This window comes from Camelina sativa, chromosome 5 (genome assembly GCF_030686135.1).
Source record: "Camelina sativa cultivar CO46 ecotype springtype chromosome 5, ASM3068613v1".
Classification (NCBI taxonomy): domain Eukaryota; kingdom Viridiplantae; phylum Streptophyta; class Magnoliopsida; order Brassicales; family Brassicaceae; genus Camelina; species Camelina sativa.
In genome coordinates, this window is record NC_141884.1 from 35,979,245 (window position 1) to 35,998,437 (window position 19,193).

The 19,193-nt window shown below is 33.5% G+C and overlaps 2 protein-coding genes across 4 annotated transcripts; one reads left to right on the forward strand and one right to left on the reverse strand.

The window, feature by feature from the left end:
• Positions 1 to 2,765: 2,765 nt before the first annotated feature.
• Positions 2,766 to 4,366, forward strand: LOC104787868 (transcription factor MYB62-like). Its single transcript, XM_010513518.2, has 3 exons — positions 2,766 to 3,213; positions 3,298 to 3,427; positions 3,518 to 4,366. Exons 1-3 carry the CDS (start codon positions 3,060 to 3,062, stop codon positions 4,095 to 4,097), a joined length of 864 nt encoding a protein of 287 aa, XP_010511820.1. The 5' UTR covers positions 2,766 to 3,059; the 3' UTR covers positions 4,098 to 4,366.
• A 2,960-nt stretch (positions 4,367 to 7,326) lies between these two features.
• Positions 7,327 to 18,697, reverse strand: LOC104787869 (glutamine--tRNA ligase, cytoplasmic-like). 3 transcript variants are annotated; one of them, XM_087451137.1, is made up of 24 exons: positions 18,471 to 18,696; positions 17,984 to 18,175; positions 17,334 to 17,518; positions 11,761 to 11,929; positions 11,600 to 11,650; positions 11,443 to 11,514; positions 11,233 to 11,332; positions 11,035 to 11,127; positions 10,864 to 10,925; positions 10,607 to 10,780; positions 10,226 to 10,378; positions 10,074 to 10,129; positions 9,901 to 9,991; positions 9,709 to 9,795; positions 9,423 to 9,620; positions 9,235 to 9,333; positions 9,022 to 9,153; positions 8,773 to 8,909; positions 8,487 to 8,682; positions 8,303 to 8,403; positions 8,089 to 8,218; positions 7,917 to 8,003; positions 7,693 to 7,822; positions 7,327 to 7,593 (listed from the first exon to the last, which is right to left on the reverse strand). In XM_087451137.1, exons 3-24 carry the CDS (start codon positions 17,351 to 17,353, stop codon positions 7,499 to 7,501), a joined length of 2,433 nt encoding a protein of 810 aa, XP_087307263.1. In that variant the 5' UTR covers positions 17,354 to 17,518; positions 17,984 to 18,175; positions 18,471 to 18,696; the 3' UTR covers positions 7,327 to 7,498. The 3 variants fall into 3 exon arrangements, 2 of the variants coding, with proteins under 2 accessions (XP_087307263.1, XP_019100953.2); XM_019245408.2 differs by lacking the exons at positions 17,334 to 17,518; positions 17,984 to 18,175; positions 18,471 to 18,696 and adding an exon at positions 12,164 to 12,433; XR_768053.3 differs by lacking the exons at positions 7,327 to 7,593; positions 7,693 to 7,822; positions 7,917 to 8,003; ... (16 more) ...; positions 11,600 to 11,650; positions 11,761 to 11,929 and having other exon boundaries at positions 17,158 to 17,518; positions 18,330 to 18,697.
• Between the last annotated feature and the right edge of the window lie 496 nt (positions 18,698 to 19,193).

A 19,193-nucleotide genomic window follows, 5' to 3' on the forward strand; every position in this document is an offset into this window, starting at 1 on the left:
TAAGTTTTAGAATACATGCACATAGACAATTTTTGACTTGCCCGGTAGACCAAAGCGACACGACCCTTGCTTATTTTTCCAAAATTAGTATTTGTTTAACATATATAGTATATAATACAATTATGAGGTAATGAAAACCGAATTTAGGAAGACTCTTTGAATATTCAAAGTTTGAAAAAGGATATATGCTAATACGAAGTCAGCATAATTAGCTGGCTTCTAAAATTTGTCGTTAAAAGAAATAGCTGTCTTCTAGCTTTTACCATTTACATCAAATTTTCAATTTATATAATTCTAAAATGCTATGTAAAACTAATGTGTCCACAATCATAGAATATAATGGACTAACTCGTAAAGATCCACAATATTTATATACATACATTTATATATGTGTGGGATAGTGACGCATCGACGTACAGTAATTCATGAATCATGACCACTAACTAGACTTCTAGTTTAGGTTAAGCATTTGGGGTGTTTGTTCCAAATTTTTTTGTTTGTTTCCATACAATTTTTATTTAATCAATAATTTCTAGGACAATGATTTATTAGGTTTTTTGTAATATTTTGTTTGGCTCGAATAAGGATCTGTATGATTCTTCCTATACACTCAATAATTATGTTATGTCCTAGCAACATTATATCAAATATGAAAGTAGTATAAAGGCAAAGTTGGGGTAAAGACAATTATAGAAGTAGATATGAGTTATTTGGCATAGAATAGTATTGCAAACTTATTTTTCTGTATAGTTAATTAATTTATTTGAGAATCTAAATCGTACTTTCGTCATCCAAAATTATGTTCCATATTCTTTACACGTGAACATCTAATCTATATAATATAGTTGTGTCACCAAAATTCCATTTCTGTTTCATCGTTACACAGAAAAAAAAAAAAAAAAAGTTAATGAAACTGTATAGATATATTATATGCTTCTTATAAATTATATTCCTGGACCAGGGTTTATCGCAGGATTCGACTAATCCAAATACTGTATAGATATTTAATTTGCATTTTTTTTCTTGTTGGCTTTTGAATTTGTGATAGCTCGGAAATGTATTTGTAGAGAAAACTGCACTAGACGAGAGCAGAGACACGAACTTAATTAAGAAAATGGTAATGAAATATTTTGCTATAGCAAATTGATTTCAAACATGTTTTTTGATTTATTATCTTATTAATATGTGTGATTTTTGCCGATAATACCATGAACAATAACATTGTTTCTCTCTAATGCCATTTTCCTTAAAACCTCTTTTAAAATGTCATAGGATCCACTTTCATCTATTTAAAATGACAAAAATGCCCCCTATTTTCTTTCTCCTCTTTTCTCTCTCGATCTCTCATCGCTCATCTCTCATCTCTCTCTTTTCTTATCTCATCTTTCTTTCTTTCTTTCTTCAACAACAAATAAATCACTACACATGATATATATTTCTTCTTTGTTTTTTTTCTTTCTTTCTTATCTCTGTTTTCTTTCTTTCTTTCTTATCTCTGTTTTCTTTCTTTCCCTTCTTTTCTCTTTCTCTATTTGAAGATATTAATTTTCAAATCTGCTTATTTTTTTGTTCTCTACTACTCAGATTTGCGGCTCAGGTGGTGGACACAAGTGTTGGAATCCAAGAAGCCATCATTGGAAATCAAACTAGGTATTACTTAATAGACCAGATTTAGAAGAGAGGATTCGGATCTGGTTTACCGATATTTGTCTATCAGTGGACTCCGCTTGTCGATTATACGATTAGTGTGGGCAGACCTACAGAGGTGGACCAATTTTTTGTTATCGAAGGACAAGTGTTGTCATCAAGCGGATATGGTCCACTAAGAAAAACCGGTGGACAAAAACGTGGTGGACATTACTTTATAGACCAGATTTAGAAGAGATGATTCAAATTTAGTCTACCGATATTTGTCTATCAGTAGAATTTGCTTGTCGATTCTACGATTAGTGTGGACAGACCTAATGGGATAGACCAATTTTTTGTTTGAAGGACAACTGTTATCACCAAGCGGATCTAGTCCACTAAGAAAGTCGGTGGACAAAAACGTGGTAGACAAAAACCTGTCCAAGCATTGATTTTGGTCCACCAGAGGCATCTGCATACATGAAGGGTGGAAAAAACTTGGTTGCACAATTTTTTTTATTTATTTTTCTTCTTGTAATTAATGGGTAAAAATATATTTTACTTCTATGGCATAAAACAAAAAAGTGGCATTTCTAAAGAGAAAACAAAAAAGTGACATTTTCCACAACTTTAGTTTTGAAAATGGCATTTCTCATAAAATTCCCTTTCTCTATCGCAGATTATTTATCTAAACGCTGGGACACGTCGGTTTAATAATGTCACAATGTAAACCGACATTAAAAGTTTTGAAAGCAAGGAATTTGCTATCGGTTTACGAACCGACCTAAATTTTAATAGATATAATTTTATTTATTTATTTGTTATGATTTCTACTTCACATAATATTAGTTTTTTTTTAATTGTTATCCCTGTTTGCATTCTTATATTTAAGTGTTATAAATAACTTTTTTTGAATATGTACATATTTAAAATTTTCAATAAATTTTTAACGAATAATGAATGAGTCTAAAAAATTAGCTGGAAAATCCGTCAAAAAATTCTCACAAAGTTAAAACCATCAAAATTTCATTTAGAAAATCCGTGGAATTTTTCTGCTAGAATTAGTTTTGCTTTCTTGCATGTATATAAAGATAACCATACTCAATTAATAAATGTATATGTACTTTAATGAGTTAGAAGAATGAGAAGCCAATTAAGTAAGAATTTTAATTAAATTTGGAAACGTGTGACAACTAATTTTTATTGGAAAAAAGCAAGCTGATGGCTAAAGTAAGAACATTTTCCAATACCACGAGTCTCTCTATATATTCCCAAGAAGCTGCGGATTCACTTTCACCTCTCAAAGCACTAAAAGTCTTCCTATCTCTCTCTATGTATACAGTCATGCATGCATAAGAGAGCTTAAAAGATACGAAAACCCACAAAACAAAGTAGAGAAGCATTAGTGAAGAGATTGAAAGGTAATTAAGGATATGGAAAAATCAACGAAGAAGAAGAGCTTCATTAAAGAAAGTGAAGAGGTAGAGCTAAGAAGAGGGCCTTGGACTCTTGAAGAAGACACTCTTCTCACAAATTACATTCTCCACAACGGTGAAGGTCGTTGGAATCACGTCGCCAAATGTGCTGGTAATAAATCAAAAACATGATATTGATTTGGTAATACTATTAGATTCTCTCGATTTACTATAATCACTATCTTTGAAAAAGCAGGGCTAAAGAGAACCGGAAAAAGTTGTAGATTGAGATGGTTAAACTACTTGAAACCAGACATCAGAAGAGGGAATCTAACTCCTCAAGAACAGCTTTTGATCCTTGAGCTTCACTCTAAATGGGGTAATAGGTGAGTGAGCCACCCTCAACTCTCATCTCAATGAGTCTTTTGTTTCTTTGGTTTTTTATTTTATTTCTAAACGAATATATGTATCCTAAGGTGGTCCAAGATTGCACAGTACTTACCGGGAAGAACGGACAACGAGATCAAGAACTATTGGAGAACAAGAGTTCAAAAACAAGCTCGTCAACTCAACATCGAATCTAACAGCGACAAGTTCTTTGACGCTGTTCGTAGTTTTTGGGTCCCAAGATTAATCGAGAAGATGGAGCAGAACTCATCCACTACTACTTATTGTTGTCCCCAAAACAACAACAACAACAACTCTCTTCTTGTTCCTTCTCAATCTCAAGACTCCATGATGAGTATACAAAAAGATACAGAATTCTCGAGTCAGAACCTAAGTTTCAGCAACATGGACGGTTCTAGTACTTCAACATGGACAGTGCCACACTTAATGGATCATAACAACACCAACATCGTCGATGGTTCGATGTGTTTCCATGAAGGCAATGATCAAGAATTGGGAGGATATGTCCCTGGCATGGAGGATTACATGAGAAACTCGGACATCTCAATGCAATGCCATGTGGCGGATGGTTATTCAGCGTACGAGGATGTCACACAGGATCCCATGTGGAACATAGATGACATTTGGCAGTTTAGGGAGTATAATTAAGTCGTCAAGAGATGAGAGGGTGGAGTCCACCACCAAATGGCTTTATTTATTATGGAGAGTACTATACTAGTTTTTAATTTTCTTTAGTAAACAAGAAGTTCTTAACCTTAACCCATATTCTTCCCGGGTCGAGGATTAAAGTGTGTTAAATTAGTGTGTTTTTTTATAACTTTGTTGCGAGTATTCAAATACTTATTATATACTATTTGTCATTTTAGTATATGATCAAAGTCTTTTGATAAGTATTTATAATATTAGTTTGTTTCCTTTTTGGGCTTCGTTTATTTATGTTTTCGCCGGCTTAGTTTTTGAAACGGTTTCGACTTTTGTCGGTGTTGTGTATCAAAACAGTATTCTTTCATGTATTCCAGTTTTGTATAATATAATGGATATATAATTCAGATGAAAAAAAAATGACTAAGGTTGGGGTAAATAGGAAAAGGTAGTCCCTAGTCTTGAATCCTTTGTGAGATATGTAGTTTAGTGAGAGAGGATCACCTAAACAGGTGGAAAGAACTTAACGATGGGGATAGAGACATAATCATTTGTCTCTTCACCAATATTTGATGTGATCCTTCAGGAAGAACGTTGACGATATAACAGGAGAGTTGGCTTTGATTGACATAAATCTTTTTTTTTTTTTTTTGTGTGGAATCAACGAATCATAGATTATAGATATGGATTGCGCTCTCTGTAAATTTGTTGATTCTCAATGCCTTATGCTTTTTATTTAAGATGATAGAGAAGAAAGGTCCCATATATCAATTATTTTATTATTGTTATTATCCCAAAAGAGCTTCAACTACAACGATAGAGAAAGGTGGCTTTGGAGAAGTCTTGTTGATGGGATCGAATTATTGGAGGACACTTCAAAAAGCCTTTCAGAAGTACATGGAAACTCCACAATGATTTGAACCCAAAGGTACCACACTAAAAAGTTGGAACAAACATTGATGCACTTTTGAGAGGTCATGAACGAAAGATCACACTCACTTTGTATGTAAATGCTACTTCATATATCTCATGTTACTCTTTCGAATAATAAACGAATCTTTCCACGTAAATATTTAGTAATTCAGAAAGTACATAAAGTAAATATATATATATATATATATTACTGTATTATTGAATCCAGATATTAATCACCGCTCTGAGCCTAAATTACTTCAAATTTACCAATCATACTGATCATTATCTCGCGTATGATAAATATCTAAACCTGGTCGATAAACGCCAATAGCTTTTTAGAAAAGACATGAGTAAAATGGACCCAATTTGAAAAGAAACAGTACTGTATAGGTCAAATATTCATTAATTACGAATAAATATTAGTTATAATACTCCTTCCGTTCTAGTTTAACTGTCGTTTAAGGTTTTTGCATACAAATTAAGGAAACTATTAAATTTTATGTTTTGCCCTTCATTAATATATTTTATAATTTTTTCATTGGTTGAAACTTTAAAACAACAGGGATAAGATTGAAATATTCATCAAACATCTGCATTGAAAATCTAAAACGACAACTAATATGAAACAAAAATTAAATCCTAGAACGACAACTAAATTAGAACGGAGGGAGTAGATGTTTAAGTTTTACAAGAAAATAATTCACGAGGCCAAATCATTTGCATCTTATAATTTTATTTTATTTTAACTGCTCTATATTTACTATGTTACAAACAAACAAACAAAAAAGCTCTATAACTAGACTTTTAATCCCAGAAACTCACATTTTTCCAACTTACTATCCTCTGTCCACCTTCAGTTTACTTTACTTCAAAAAAAATATGTTAGCCGACCCCGCCCATAATTTGTTTAAAAGAAGCTGAATTTAATTTCAATACGTTTTGGATAAGAAAAACAAATTATGATGAAGTAGAGCGGTATACTAAATGTTGGTATGGTTAGGTAGGTTAGTATGGAAAGACTATTAGAGAGTCGAAAGTGAAAAGTCAAGGTGGTTGTTTGAGAAGAGACACCAACGTAAAAAAACAAGACCAGCTGGTTTGGTTCATGAAACAAGACATTTACAAGTTACACAACAAAAGTTATGACTTATGAGTATGACCATCTCTTAAAGCAAACAGTGTTATTTTGGCACCAAATCCTAGCTACAACCACTCGTTACACGTATAACGCATAAACATACTCATTTTCTTGTTCCGTGTTTCATCTAGTTCACATTCTTTCAAACAAGTTAAATCCTCACTTCCATAAACTATTCAAAATCATATTTTAGTCAAACCTAAGACATGAAAAAATTATCATGTTCCGGTAAATAGTGACGTAACCTCGTATCCCATTCTCACATGTCGACTGTGTATTGGCACGTGCGTTTGTGATCAATTCTATCAACTGTACAAAGATCAACACGATTGACCATTTTACATTTCTATGAAATTAACTATTCAAACGATTTTATGTGCACCACACGAGAAGTAATCTAGCTAGTAAGTTTATTTCTTATCATATGTAAATTTCGTATCGAACCGATAATTTGGGGGTTTGCGTCTTGTTATCCTGATCATTGGAAAAAAAAAATTATACTGTCTAATTTCAAAAAAAAAAAAAAAAAAAAAGGAAGACTAACAAATATAAAAAAGATAAGTGATGCCATATGCACTTCTGCACTGAAACACATGTAGAGAGCATAGAATCAGGCCTAGTGAAAGGAGTACAATAACGTCAGCAGCATTATCCTTAAACCCCAATGGCAAAGGGCACCTTATTCCTTCCTAAATCAGTAATATTTCCATGTGCCTCCATGGTCCTCTATAGAATATTCATACACCATAAATTCCACATTCGTCGAACCAATTATTATTAAACTTTTGAGCAATGTAGAGGTAGAAAATAAGATTGAATGATGTCGACGGAGGTTTTAAAAAAAGTTGTATACAACAATCACTTTCAGTTTTTCGACTCAATCAAAATCACATGCGTGAAAAGACTAAACTCTCTTTAGTCTCTCTACCATAAAGCTTTCGGCCACTTTGTAGGACAGTAAGTATCAACATCACACTATAGCAGATAGAGAGAGAAGATCCAATGGTTATGGTTCGTAATGTTGACGAGCTAAATTTTTTGACTAAAGACTTTTACAAACTCTCAACATGCATTGAAGATATGAATTAAAAAAAAAAAACAAAGGCAACAACAGTTGTTGCATTCCGTGTGTATCAAGCCAAATATAGTATAACTATATTATCAACTATCAAGACCTCTTCCTTAATATTTCCTTTGAAAACTTGTATTAAAACATTGTATAAACAACAAATTTTAAGTATGTAATCAATAAATTTGGTAATCATTAATATGTAACAAATACGCTAAAAAACTGATGTCCATTATTTTTTTATTTAATTCGTTTGTCCTCGATCTAGAAGGGGCCTGAGTGTTATCACTTGCTAGCTTTACCGGGGATCTCTTTCCATTTGGCTGTCCGGTTGAACACTAGCTTGTCGGGGTTAGAATCTTTGTCAACCGCAAAATAACCTGTTAAGAAACTCAAATATTTCATCTCTAGCTCTTGATTTTCAATAAACGAAAAAAGAAACAAACACTTGGGAGATGTTTTGATGTTTAAATATATACCTTTCCTCTCGAACTGGAATATGTCCCCAAGCACAGCTTCTTTAAGGGCTGGTACAGCAAAAGCATTTGAAACTACCTTTATTGAGTTTGTGTTGATGTCGTCGAGCCAATTCTCTAGTTCTGCTGGGTTCTGTTATTTGTTTACGACAGGAAACGGTGACAAGTCTTGGCTAAATTATCCATAAAACAAGGAAAACGAAAAAAAAACAGAGAAAATGGCGTACCTCTGAATTAAAAAGTTTATCGAAAAGCCGAAGTTCGACCTTCGATGGCTCTACTCCAGGGGAGGGTTCAGCGACCCAATGTAAACTCTGCCAAAGAAAACTCAAAACATAAAGACCAATCCAAAAGAGGACTTTTAGCAAAGGTAAAAGTTCTAGTGTTTGTTAAAAGAACCTTTAGTTTCTTCTTCGGCATTTCAGGATGATACGTCGTCTTTACAGGATGATACTCTACGTGGATCTCAACAATAGTTTCATTGTCTACAGCATAAACAACATCAGTGCATTTGATAGGGTAACCATATCTGCAAAACATGAACCAATATTATTGTTATTATTATTTGTAACTTAAAAAAGCTTCATGTGTCTATGTGTAGCATTGCATTTACCTTAGTAGAACTGATTTACCAGGGGCAAGCCCATAGTAATCTTCTGAATCCTCCAGTCGGAAATCATCTCGGTCAATGTATACAACTCTAGAGAAAGGAACCTATATCAAAAACCAAAACCTAAGGCATTTCACATTATGCATAGATAAAAAATAAAAAAAGTCCTTAAAAACAGAGTTCTCACCTTGTAAAAGACCGAGGGGTCGTCACTTCGACCATCGTACCACCTTTGTGCATCAAGCTCTATGACCTTATCTGATTCCATATTGGTGATGACCACTTTAAAAGGATCAACCACCACCATGGCTCGGGGAGCGGTTTTTTCCAACTCCGTTCTAATATGAAACTCAAGACGATCCACATTTATCATGCAACCATCACTGCAGTATATACAATTGAAGGTTTTTATTAGCAAAAAAAATAATTAAAATATTTCTAGTGAACCAAAACAGCTAACAACAGAAATGAACCTTCTAGTAATGCCAATTTCCCGTATAAAAGCATTGATCGTGGTCGGAGTCACACCCCTCCGTCTCAAACCAGCAAGTGTCATCAGACGCGGATCATCCCAACCATCGACATGATTGTTTTCAACAAGGTAAATCAACTACAACAAAAGAAACAAAATGATATAATCAGAATCATTATTCTCTAGGAAAAAAAATAAAAAGACTTTCATAACTGTTAATGCATGGTTAGGTTCCAGTTTTGTGACCAACCTTACGCTTTGACATCACATTGTTTCTTATATTCAACCGTGAATATTCCCACACATGAGGCATGTAGAGTCCCAGAGAATGTAATAGCCAGTAGTAAGAAGCACGTCGAGTTTCAAATTCGAGCGTACAGAGCTACATATAACATATACAATACACACATAAGAATATTGTATGTCAGAGATATACATATATTAACAAAAATCTAAGACTAACCGAATGTGTTATGTTCTCAAGAGAATCAACAATGCAATGCGCATAATCATAGCTTGGGTAGATACACCATTTGTTACCTGTACGAGGATGAGGCGTAACCTACAAACAAACAAACAAACAAAAATGAACACGTCAAATTAATCAACTCACCAAAAGAGAAACATGAAAATCTTGATTATGCAACTTACCTTTATACGATATGCAATAAGGTCATACATATTATAATTATCATTCTGCATATCCATTTCCATTCTTAGCGTTGCCTTCCCTTCTTCAATCTTTCCACATTTCATTTCTTCAAAAAGTTTCAAAGATTCTGAGATAGGCCTCTCCCTCCAAGGGCTGTTCATTTTCTTCGCCCTGTACTCTTTGATCTCTTCTCCAGTCTGAGATAACAAAAACCATATACTATTAGGAATCGGTTCTGCGCATACTGACGAATCCACTATCAGCTTAAACTTAGTTCTGTTCAACCTGGTGATCAACATATGCGTGTCCTCTCTCGATCAACTTCACTGCCAACTCATACATCTTCTGGAAATAATCACTTGTGTATGTAATCTACAAGAAAAAATAAAGGTTAGGCCCTAACCGTTAGGGTGAGACTACTCTAAACACGAAAAACTACTATGTATATAACTGTTGCATATAAAATGATGATAATACCTTGAAGGGTTCCCAACCCATCCACTTAACAATTTCTTCAATGTGAGAAATATACTCTCTTCTTTCGGCGTCAGGATTTGTATCGTCAAACCTGAGAAATCATGAAAAAGAATCCTAAACAATGTGTTTATAGAAGAAGAAGCAATCATATGCTAAAAGCTAAGAACTCCTACCGTAGATAACAACAACCACCTCGCTCCTTTGCAAGACCAAAATTTACAAACATAGCCTGAAATTAAAAAAACATTGTTTTAGATTACACACAAAACATTATGATCCTTAAGAGAGAGTATTTAAAAACCTCACTCATATATAGAATTTTTACCTTGGCATGTCCGATATGAAGATACCCATTTGGTTCAGGGGGGAAGCGGGTGTAAACATATCCCCCAGTCACCTTCAAATGCTTATCAAGAAGTTCTCTAGTATTGCTATATCTGAGAACAGAGCCGTCACTGAAAGACACCTCTGTGTGAACCTAATGAAAAATAATATATTATGTAGTTACAATAGAAATACCAAAAATTCAAAATGCTCATTTATATCTTCCATATCTTATAAGTAATACATATAAATCATATATGCAACGACTACTTGGAAGTATTTAGAAAGACAATACAATTGTTAAAGTGTGCAAACAAAACAACCTTCATAGAAAAAGATATCAGAAAAAAAAAAGACTCAAGGCAAGTGATTGATTTATTACCCTTTTATTATTCTCTGGCTGAGGGAATATAGAATATGGATTAAGCTCCTCTTCAGATGGTTCCGAAGCAGCTTTGGTCGACTTCTCTTTTTTCTCTTTCTTTTTTGCCGGTTTCTCATTATCAGCTGCCGTCTTGTCACCAAGCAATTCATACAACTTTTCACCTATGAGTTTCTATTAAAACATGAATCTCAATCAGTGAAAATCCACGATTTTGGTTTTATTTGTCCAACCAAGAAAACATAATATGTGCTCACCGATACAATCTCAAAATCTGCCCATGGCAACTTTTTCCGGACATCTCCCAATAGCTTACGCTCTACAAAAAAAAAAAGCATAAATGCATCACGTTCTGTGAGAAGAACAAAACATCAAATAGGAGAGAAACAATAATATTTTGGACAATGATGTAAAAACCAAAGACTAACCTTCTCGGTAACGGTTCTCTAGTATTGTTTTCTTCTTCTCTTCAAAGACGTCACTAACAGTTTTCTCAATATCTTCAGCTGAAACTACAACCCCTGTTCCAATAACATAGATGAAACTATCAAACTTCGAATATTTGTAGTCACTGGCTTAATAAAATACACTTAGTGCTCATGATTGCATCGGAAAGATTTTCGTACCGACACCACATGCTTCTTCAAATTCATTCAGTTTTAAGTCATTAGAATCAACATCTTTAAAATACTTTAATGCAGCATCCATCTGTGCTGGTAACTTAATCTGCAGATATAATAATGCACAGGAAAACCAAAACACTTTTAGTTTTTTTTTTTTTGTTTTTTTTATGAAAAAGAGAAAAAAACAGATCATGTAAACTAATGAAAACAAACCTTAGAGGACTTGATGTATTTGATCAACTTTGAACGATGCACAAAAGAACCTATAGGAAACCTAGTTGCAACCTAACAAATCATCACTGCCACCATTAGTAAGCTTCTACCACCATTATTGGCAAACAACCTATATTAGGGTTTTGGATTAACTCACAGAGTAAAGTAGATTCCCAATAGTTCTGTCACATCCATCAGATACACCAGCCTGCTCAAAAAACCTAAGAAGTCAGTAGACTTTGAGGAGAAATATTGGAGAGACGACCAATTTGATATATCAAGTTGAGTAGCGTTTCTTATGGGGTGATAAAAGAGAACCTCGTAGATGATATCAGTGAGATCAGAGGTAATGGTTTTGCTGCGGATGTTGCTTGCTGTTTCCTCATCCAAACCAATCTTGAGGAAAAGCTCCTTAGAGTTTGCTGAGGTTTCTTCTTTAACACTCATCATCTTCACCCTAGGGTTTTTTTTTACGAGAGGCCGCCAACTAAGAAGCAGAATAAAATACGAAACAATAAAAAATCTAGGTTTGATAAGCACAATCACACCCCCAAAAAACAGATTACAAATTATAATCACTATTAACACAAGCAAACATTAAAGCAACAACACTAGTTCAACCCAAAAATGAAACCAAAGCAAAATAAAGTACAACAGATCATGACAGTGAGACATCCAAAGATTTTTTTTTGCAGTATATAAATCGAGAACTCTAAGTTACCGATTTCGTATTACTGATGGCGAGTAGAAGGTGAAAGACGAAGCAAACGAGAGTGAGCGAGAGATGGTAAAGAGGAGGAAACGAAAACGAGGAAGAACCCTAGCTAGAGATGGTGAAGAGGATTACAAGTAAATCAAGTAAGAAAGGGATTTTAACTCACAATTTCGAAGAAAGAGGCAGCAAATATTTACCGGAGATTAAAGAAGAAGAAGAAGAAGATTCGGCGTAATGAACGAACGAAGAAGGGAGTTGAAAGGTTTTTACAGTTTCAATTTCAGTTTTTATGGGTTTGTAAATAAATGTTGGCCCTGATTGGTAGCCTACTTTTAAGATTTTAAAATTTTTTAAAGTCATGATAGTTATTTTTTTGCCAATCAGGCTTTTTTGGCTTTTAATTTTTTTAAAGTTTTAAAAGTCACTTTTTTTTTTTCTCTTCCTTGTTTTCCTTTTTTTTTTTTTAAAGCGTCAAATTCATACTTTAAAACAAAACAATTTTTAAAGCATTCTTTTTCTCACCCTTTTATATATATATATATATATATATATATATATATTTTTTTTGCTCAACATCAACTTTTCATTAACCAAGATCTTACAACCAAATCATAGGCACAATACATTCACCTCTAAAGATTTGGACCAAAATAAATGCAATGGTTGATCAAGTACAACCCTGGAACACTAGCGGATCCAACGCTACCTAATCGAGAGCCATTGCATTTTTTAAACCACAACGAGATAGACAACACACCACACAACTCGGAAGTGAAGTCATCCCTTAAACCACCTAAATTAACCTAATGAATCGAAAACAATTACTAACACAAAGAAGGCCAATAACTCCTACTGAAAAAAGATCAAAAACCAGCTATGAGAACCTCTGGATCGACATGTAGAACTTGTCCCAATAGCTTCAACACCCAAAGGCGCATCATCAAAAGAGCTTGGTCTCTTCGGCTTTCACTGTTCCAGTCTTAAACCTAAAAACAGACATTTCGTCCGACTGAACCAACCAAGAGTTGCGAGACAAAACCGACAAAAGATGCATCTCCGATCTACCCAATTAATAACTAGAATGCTAAGCCTTTTAAGATTAAAATTGGGAAACACAGAATAGCATATCATCACCTCACAGTGCAAGATTGAGGAGCTACATCACTTCCGTCGATTTACAGAACACACACCTTGGTCGGACTGAAATAAACAAAACCGCTCCTTACAATACTCCGCCGTGGCTGGAATGAGAGGAAGGATTTGAATAAGAACCCAAATCCGGACGCAGAAGCTCGTCGAAGAGAAGCTTCATCTCTCAATGCTCACCGAAGCCAACAAACCACCAGAGACAGATCCGCCGGAACCAGTAAGCGACATCGTCAACCCAGATTCGCCAGATCTGACCACAGATTCGACGCTGTCCTCCAACGTCGCACCAGAACCCTCACCAATAGCCACCACCCGACGGAAACTTCGCTTCACTCGCCGTGCTATCTCCGGAACCACCACCATCGAGAGGCACCCAACCGCCAGCGAAAGGAATACAAGGAGACGGGGAAGACAGAAAAGAAGCTACAAAAGAAACCAAAAGACGGAGCCCTCTCCAGCGCCGGAAGGGCGACCGGAGAGGCGAAGCGAAACAAGAACCGGCGACTCTCCCTTTTTCTCTCTCTGGCGGCTAGGCTTTTCTCACCCTTTTATATTTAAAAGCTCTTCAAAAGTATATATAAATATTTTACATATTTTATTTTTATAAATTAATTATTCTCATTTTTTTCTCTTTCTTTTAAGACCCATTTCAATAATAAATTTTATTTTTTCATCATCATCACTAATAATACTATAAACGAGTTTATGAAATTCATCATTAATAGGAGAATAACATTCAAACAATGCATTGATTAGTGGTTAATAGATTTTTGACTACTCATATAACTACTCAATAGAAAAAAAAACATTCAAAACAATTAAAAGACACTATTGATATTTGCTAGTATAATCAAGAATCAATCACCAAAAACAAAAGAAAAATCAAAATATTGTTAGCAAAATTTTATATTGACTATTGTATTATTACTATCTTTTAATTTATTGTTGAAGTGTATTGTTACCGAAAATTATTCTTATAGTTGTTTGTTTTTAATTAGTTTTCAAACAAAATTTCATATTTGATTGATTTATATTTTTTAAAATTTTAATTTATCATTAATAAAATTTATTTTGTCATTAAAATGTTATATAAATTAATTTCTGACATAATATATATTTATTATTAATCAATACAATAAAAATAGGATGCGTTTCTGTCATGTGTTGACACCTCAGCTTCAACATTCAAGCTGGTGTTGACACCTCATTTAAAATCATTAACCTATCAAATTATAACAATTAATACAACTAAGCATTCTATTCCAATAAAAATCAATCTTTTTTACAAGTCACTTTTTTTCCCCTCTCTCGAAAATTTTACCGGATCGAGGTTCTAGCCGCTATATCAAATTCTTCTCAAATCGATGATTGAAGTGATGAAGAATTCGATCGAAGGAAGCTCCCCGACAGATCCAGAAACGTTTGATAGAAAAAATCCTCCAAGGCTTTCCTCCTCCGGTCGCCGGAGTTCTGGCTCTTTCTCTCGGATCTTCGTCGTTCCCGAGACAGGTGACATCAGCGTTTGATGTCATCTCTTACTTCTCTCTCTGCTTGCCTTCTTCCGGCACCGGCACCGGTCATTTCTATATCGTCACCCCTAACTATCTCATCCCGCCATTCAATGGAAGCAATAGTCCGAGGATTATGACGGACTTAAAAGTCGTAAACTCTGAATATCTGCTCTACGTTACATCAATCTATGTTGGCGGAGTCCTTTTATCGTTGAGCCCTAATTTGCTTGAGGGTGGATCCAAGCTAAGCACGGTGGTTCCTTACACCGTACTCCACCCCCGATATATACAATGCTCTTGCTCAGTCTTTTACAGTGAAAGCCAAGGTATTCAAAACTCAAATTTTGATAGTGGAGTTCGATTTCAAAGATAACAGCCACATGAAGATTTCATATATATATTAGTGTGTACAAATTATAAAGTAAAGCATTTTCATGCACAAAATCTCATGTTTTGATCTTTGAAGTTTTTTTTTGTTTTAAAGATGTTAATGAAAAAATCATGTAAACATGAAAAATGTTAATATTGGTGTTACTCTAAATTACAAAGGAGATGTTTTTTTTTTTTTTGTCTAGAGGAAAACTAAATAATTTATGTTTGTATTTAGAGTTTAACTTTTACACACACAATGAGAATATCGAAGATTCAAGCCATTACGCCATTTAAAGACTGCTTCGACGCACGCGCTGTAGGGATGGACCCTACGGAGTTAAGCGTGCCTGTGATAGAATTTAGGGTGTGTTTAAGGCTATAAAGGATCTTGAAAAGAGGGAGCTATAGCGAACTCAGAAGAAGGAAGGACGGTTAGAGAAATACAGATCATTCTATCTATACTTTCTCTGAGGACATCATATTTGGCAAGGTTAGCTGACTTGTAAAAAGCAGTCGCATTTGGTTGAATAAAAGCTGAATAAAAACCGTTAGAATAAGAAGCAGCAACCAAGTCTCAATGAGCTAATGGAGATGGAAGAGACACTAGGACAAATTGAAGAGACAAAAAAAGAGATTTTTTAAAAATCAAAGAAACCTTCAGGCTTTCAGGAAATGCTCCAACCAAAACCCTCGAGATCATTCTCTACTAAAAAACTTATTTTATGAAGATTAGTTATTTTATTGTATGGAATCTAGGTTATGTATGTTATGTGTAATGAATGTTTTTGATAATTTATGCAATAAAAAAAATTATATATAATTCTAATTAATTAAATTTTGCAAAATCAGGGTTCAAATATATAAATTATATAGAAATTAAATTATTTTTTTTATAGTGAAAACAAAATGCTAAAAGATTATTTATAGGCCAAAAGAGAACAAAAAACTACCAAAATAAATTTGCTATCAACAAAAATAATATAAAATCTAGGTGATTAAATTTTTTAAAACCTACAAAAATAATACAGTACACCTTAAAATCAAGCTACGCTAATATATCTTCCCCAACAAAGTAAATAAAATAAATTTGAGATTAATATTGATAGTCATTTTATATATACAAACACCAACTAATGACAAATTGAAAAATATATAAGTTCCACAATTGAAGGTTTTATATGATAGTTTAAAATTAGTGAAAACTAATTAATCATCTACAACTTTAAAACTACTTGGAAAATTAACCTAATCCATACGCTATTCAACATAAATATAATAATATTAAAATAATACACAAAACTAGATTAAAGTAAAAATATATCTATGTAATTTGACAAATAATATTTTTCTAACAATAAAAAAAACACTATATAAAAATTATGTTATTAAATTTTTAAAAACTACAAAAAGTACACCACATATTCGAACTACAAATTATATATCTTCCACGCAAAAGGTAAAATAAAATAAAACAGAACATACATTAGGGTTAGTTAGACTATTTATATAATCAATTATACTATTTAAATGTAAACATTTATAAGCCATCATAGATTTGATTTTGAAATTTCTCTATTTTAATTTATTAGTGCATTTTCTATCTCACTGTATAAACCATAGTTTTTATAATTAATCAAATTCTAAAAAACAAAATAATATTTTTAATAATTCAATATATCTAAAAATAGTTACAAAAAGAATCCTGCAGCGTAGCGCGGATCTAACCTAGTACTTATAATAATAATAAAAATAACAGCTACAACTTTAAAAGTTGTTGGTAAACAATCAGATTTTAACAGTTAAATTTCTACAGTCAAAGCATCTACAGCCAAATTCTCTACAGTTAAAATTTTAAAGTCAAAGTCTTTACAACCAAGACTCTTTGTGTATAAGTTAAATGTTAATAAAGGATTTTGGATTTTATTTCTATTAGGGGCCGTGGCAATAATGGCCATTATAAAAAAAGGCTTTTAGAGCATCAAACTATATTGATAATTGAAAAAAATGCAAAATCAAAAGTTAGACAGTTAAGAGTTATGAAGGTTTATTTTTGACATAGTCCAATGCTAGAACACCGATTAAGGATCTGAGAACTGAACACACAAGACATAGAAGAAACTGAGAACTGAAGAGATTAATCTAACCGAAAGGCAGACTGAGTCATCAGGAAGATGCAGCTTTAGTTTTGTGACACCTTCAGGAGCATATCCCTTGTCAGGTCTTCCATTTCCCTGGCATTTCTGCGTCTGCCTCAGGACAGGGCAAGAGTTGTTCGTGTACAGAGGTCCTCCAGGGTCATAAAACCAACTACCTTGATACAAATCACACTCTACAAGCAATCAAAGAATTGAGTAAGCAATAAAACTCATATAACATAAATATAAAACATGGAACAGCTAGAATCCTGAGAAGCAAGGGAAACTGACAAGAACAAAATATTCAACTGCTATTTCTTATTCCAATTCACCCAAACAGAGAGAACTCTCAACCAACTGCCCTAACAACAAAGCCTAGAAAATCCAACTCCAAGAACAATATGCTCAGACCACCTTTACAAAGCCCAGAACTCACTATCTGCTCCCTAACCAATTTAAAACTCTTAATCTGTTACATTCAGTCCTTGGCTAGAATAGATACACTAGCCTGTAGCTAAGAGTTAAGCCACTTGTAACTTCTTTTAGTACTATCACAAACACAAGCCTTTTGCCATAGAAATGCAAAATTCAATTAAGATGGTTCCAAATAAGCGACAAGCAACGTAAATGGAATCTAGTGTGTTTAAAGAGAAGAGTACCTGGTTCTGATGATGCAGTTTCAGAGGAGTCATCATGTGGAGGAGATGATGAACTTGGAGTTTCTTCAACCTTGGTGTCATTGGCTTCACCCTAGGAGAACCAAAAGCCATGGCTACCTCCCTAAGATACCCAGAACGAATAAAAAGAACAGAGCCTCCATAGGTGATGATAAGCCACTACTATCACCATTCCTTCAAACAAAAATGTGTATTCTTCAGCACCACCATGATCAAATTTGGAAAATGTATTGAACTGAAGGGCATAGATAAACTAAGTCTACAGTTCGATTTAACCATGAGCTCCATTGAAGCTTATAGCTTTCTTTATTGGGTAAAGCAAACTCACCACAGAGAATCTGTCAAATTTTCAACACTGCTTCTGCAATTCTCTATCAGAAATCAAAACTATAACTATTCAAGTACACCAAAATCCTCCGCAAATTCGTTTCTTTTCTCCAGGAACTAAGAGATAGAGACGAGATATTACCACATCGTGATCATCGGCATCAAAAGAATCGTTGATCTCGGAGTCAATTACTTGTAGAAGCGTCTGATCGGACTTTAGTCGCTCAGTGGCCGTCTAATAAGGGAAGCCACGAGAGACGAAAGGACGAAGTAAAGATGGCTTGGTAACAAAAGACGATGACGAAGACAGCCTGAACTCGTCGGTGAAGACGATTTGCCAAAAAAAAAAATTTGTGTCACGTATCGACTGACACGTATGCGGGTCCAAGGAGATCTAAATTAAACCGGGTCTATAGTTTTTTTTGGTATTATTGATTTATTTTTTATAAATCTCGATTAACAATTTGATAGTGCGCTACGGTTCAACTGCTATATAAGCGGAACAAATGTATTTGTGAGACAAGTGCAGTTTATATAAAATAAACGATACAAAATAATGTTTGATTGATGAAAAATAATTTACGGTACAGAATTCATATTATTTTACTATTAGTTAGTATAATTATACATTTTGATTTGTTTTAATTAATAAATAAATATTTTAAATATAGTTAAAAATTAAAAAATTAGTATTATTGAACAAATAATTTTAATATATCATTACTAAACTTTATATATATAATTTATTAAAATTAAAATTAAAGCATATACTGTCTATATTTATTTATAAGTAAATTAGTTAAACAAGTCTAATCATAAAAAATACCACACTATAAAAAAACTATTATGGAATGTTACAAATCCA

Bases quoted from the DNA above. Each gene is read 5' to 3' on its own strand.
- LOC104787868 (XM_010513518.2), top strand. From the start codon at position 3,060: ATGGAAAAATCAACGAAGAAGAAGAGCTTCATTAAAGAAAGTGAAGAG. The intron at 3,214-3,297 runs GTAATAAATCAA...TTGAAAAAGCAG, and splicing joins TCACGTCGCCAAATGTGCTG to GGCTAAAGAGAACCGGAAAA. The intron at 3,428-3,517 runs GTGAGTGAGCCA...ATGTATCCTAAG, and splicing joins CACTCTAAATGGGGTAATAG to GTGGTCCAAGATTGCACAGT.
- LOC104787869 (XM_087451137.1), bottom strand. From the start codon at position 17,353: ATGACTCAGTCTGCCTTTCG. The intron at 11,651-11,760 runs GTTCTCTTTTAT...TTTTTTGAGCAG, and splicing joins TCACTGATATCATCTACGAG to GCTGGTGTATCTGATGGATG. The intron at 9,796-9,900 runs GTATTATCATCA...TTTTTCTTGTAG, and splicing joins TGGGTTGGGAACCCTTCAAG to ATTACATACACAAGTGATTA.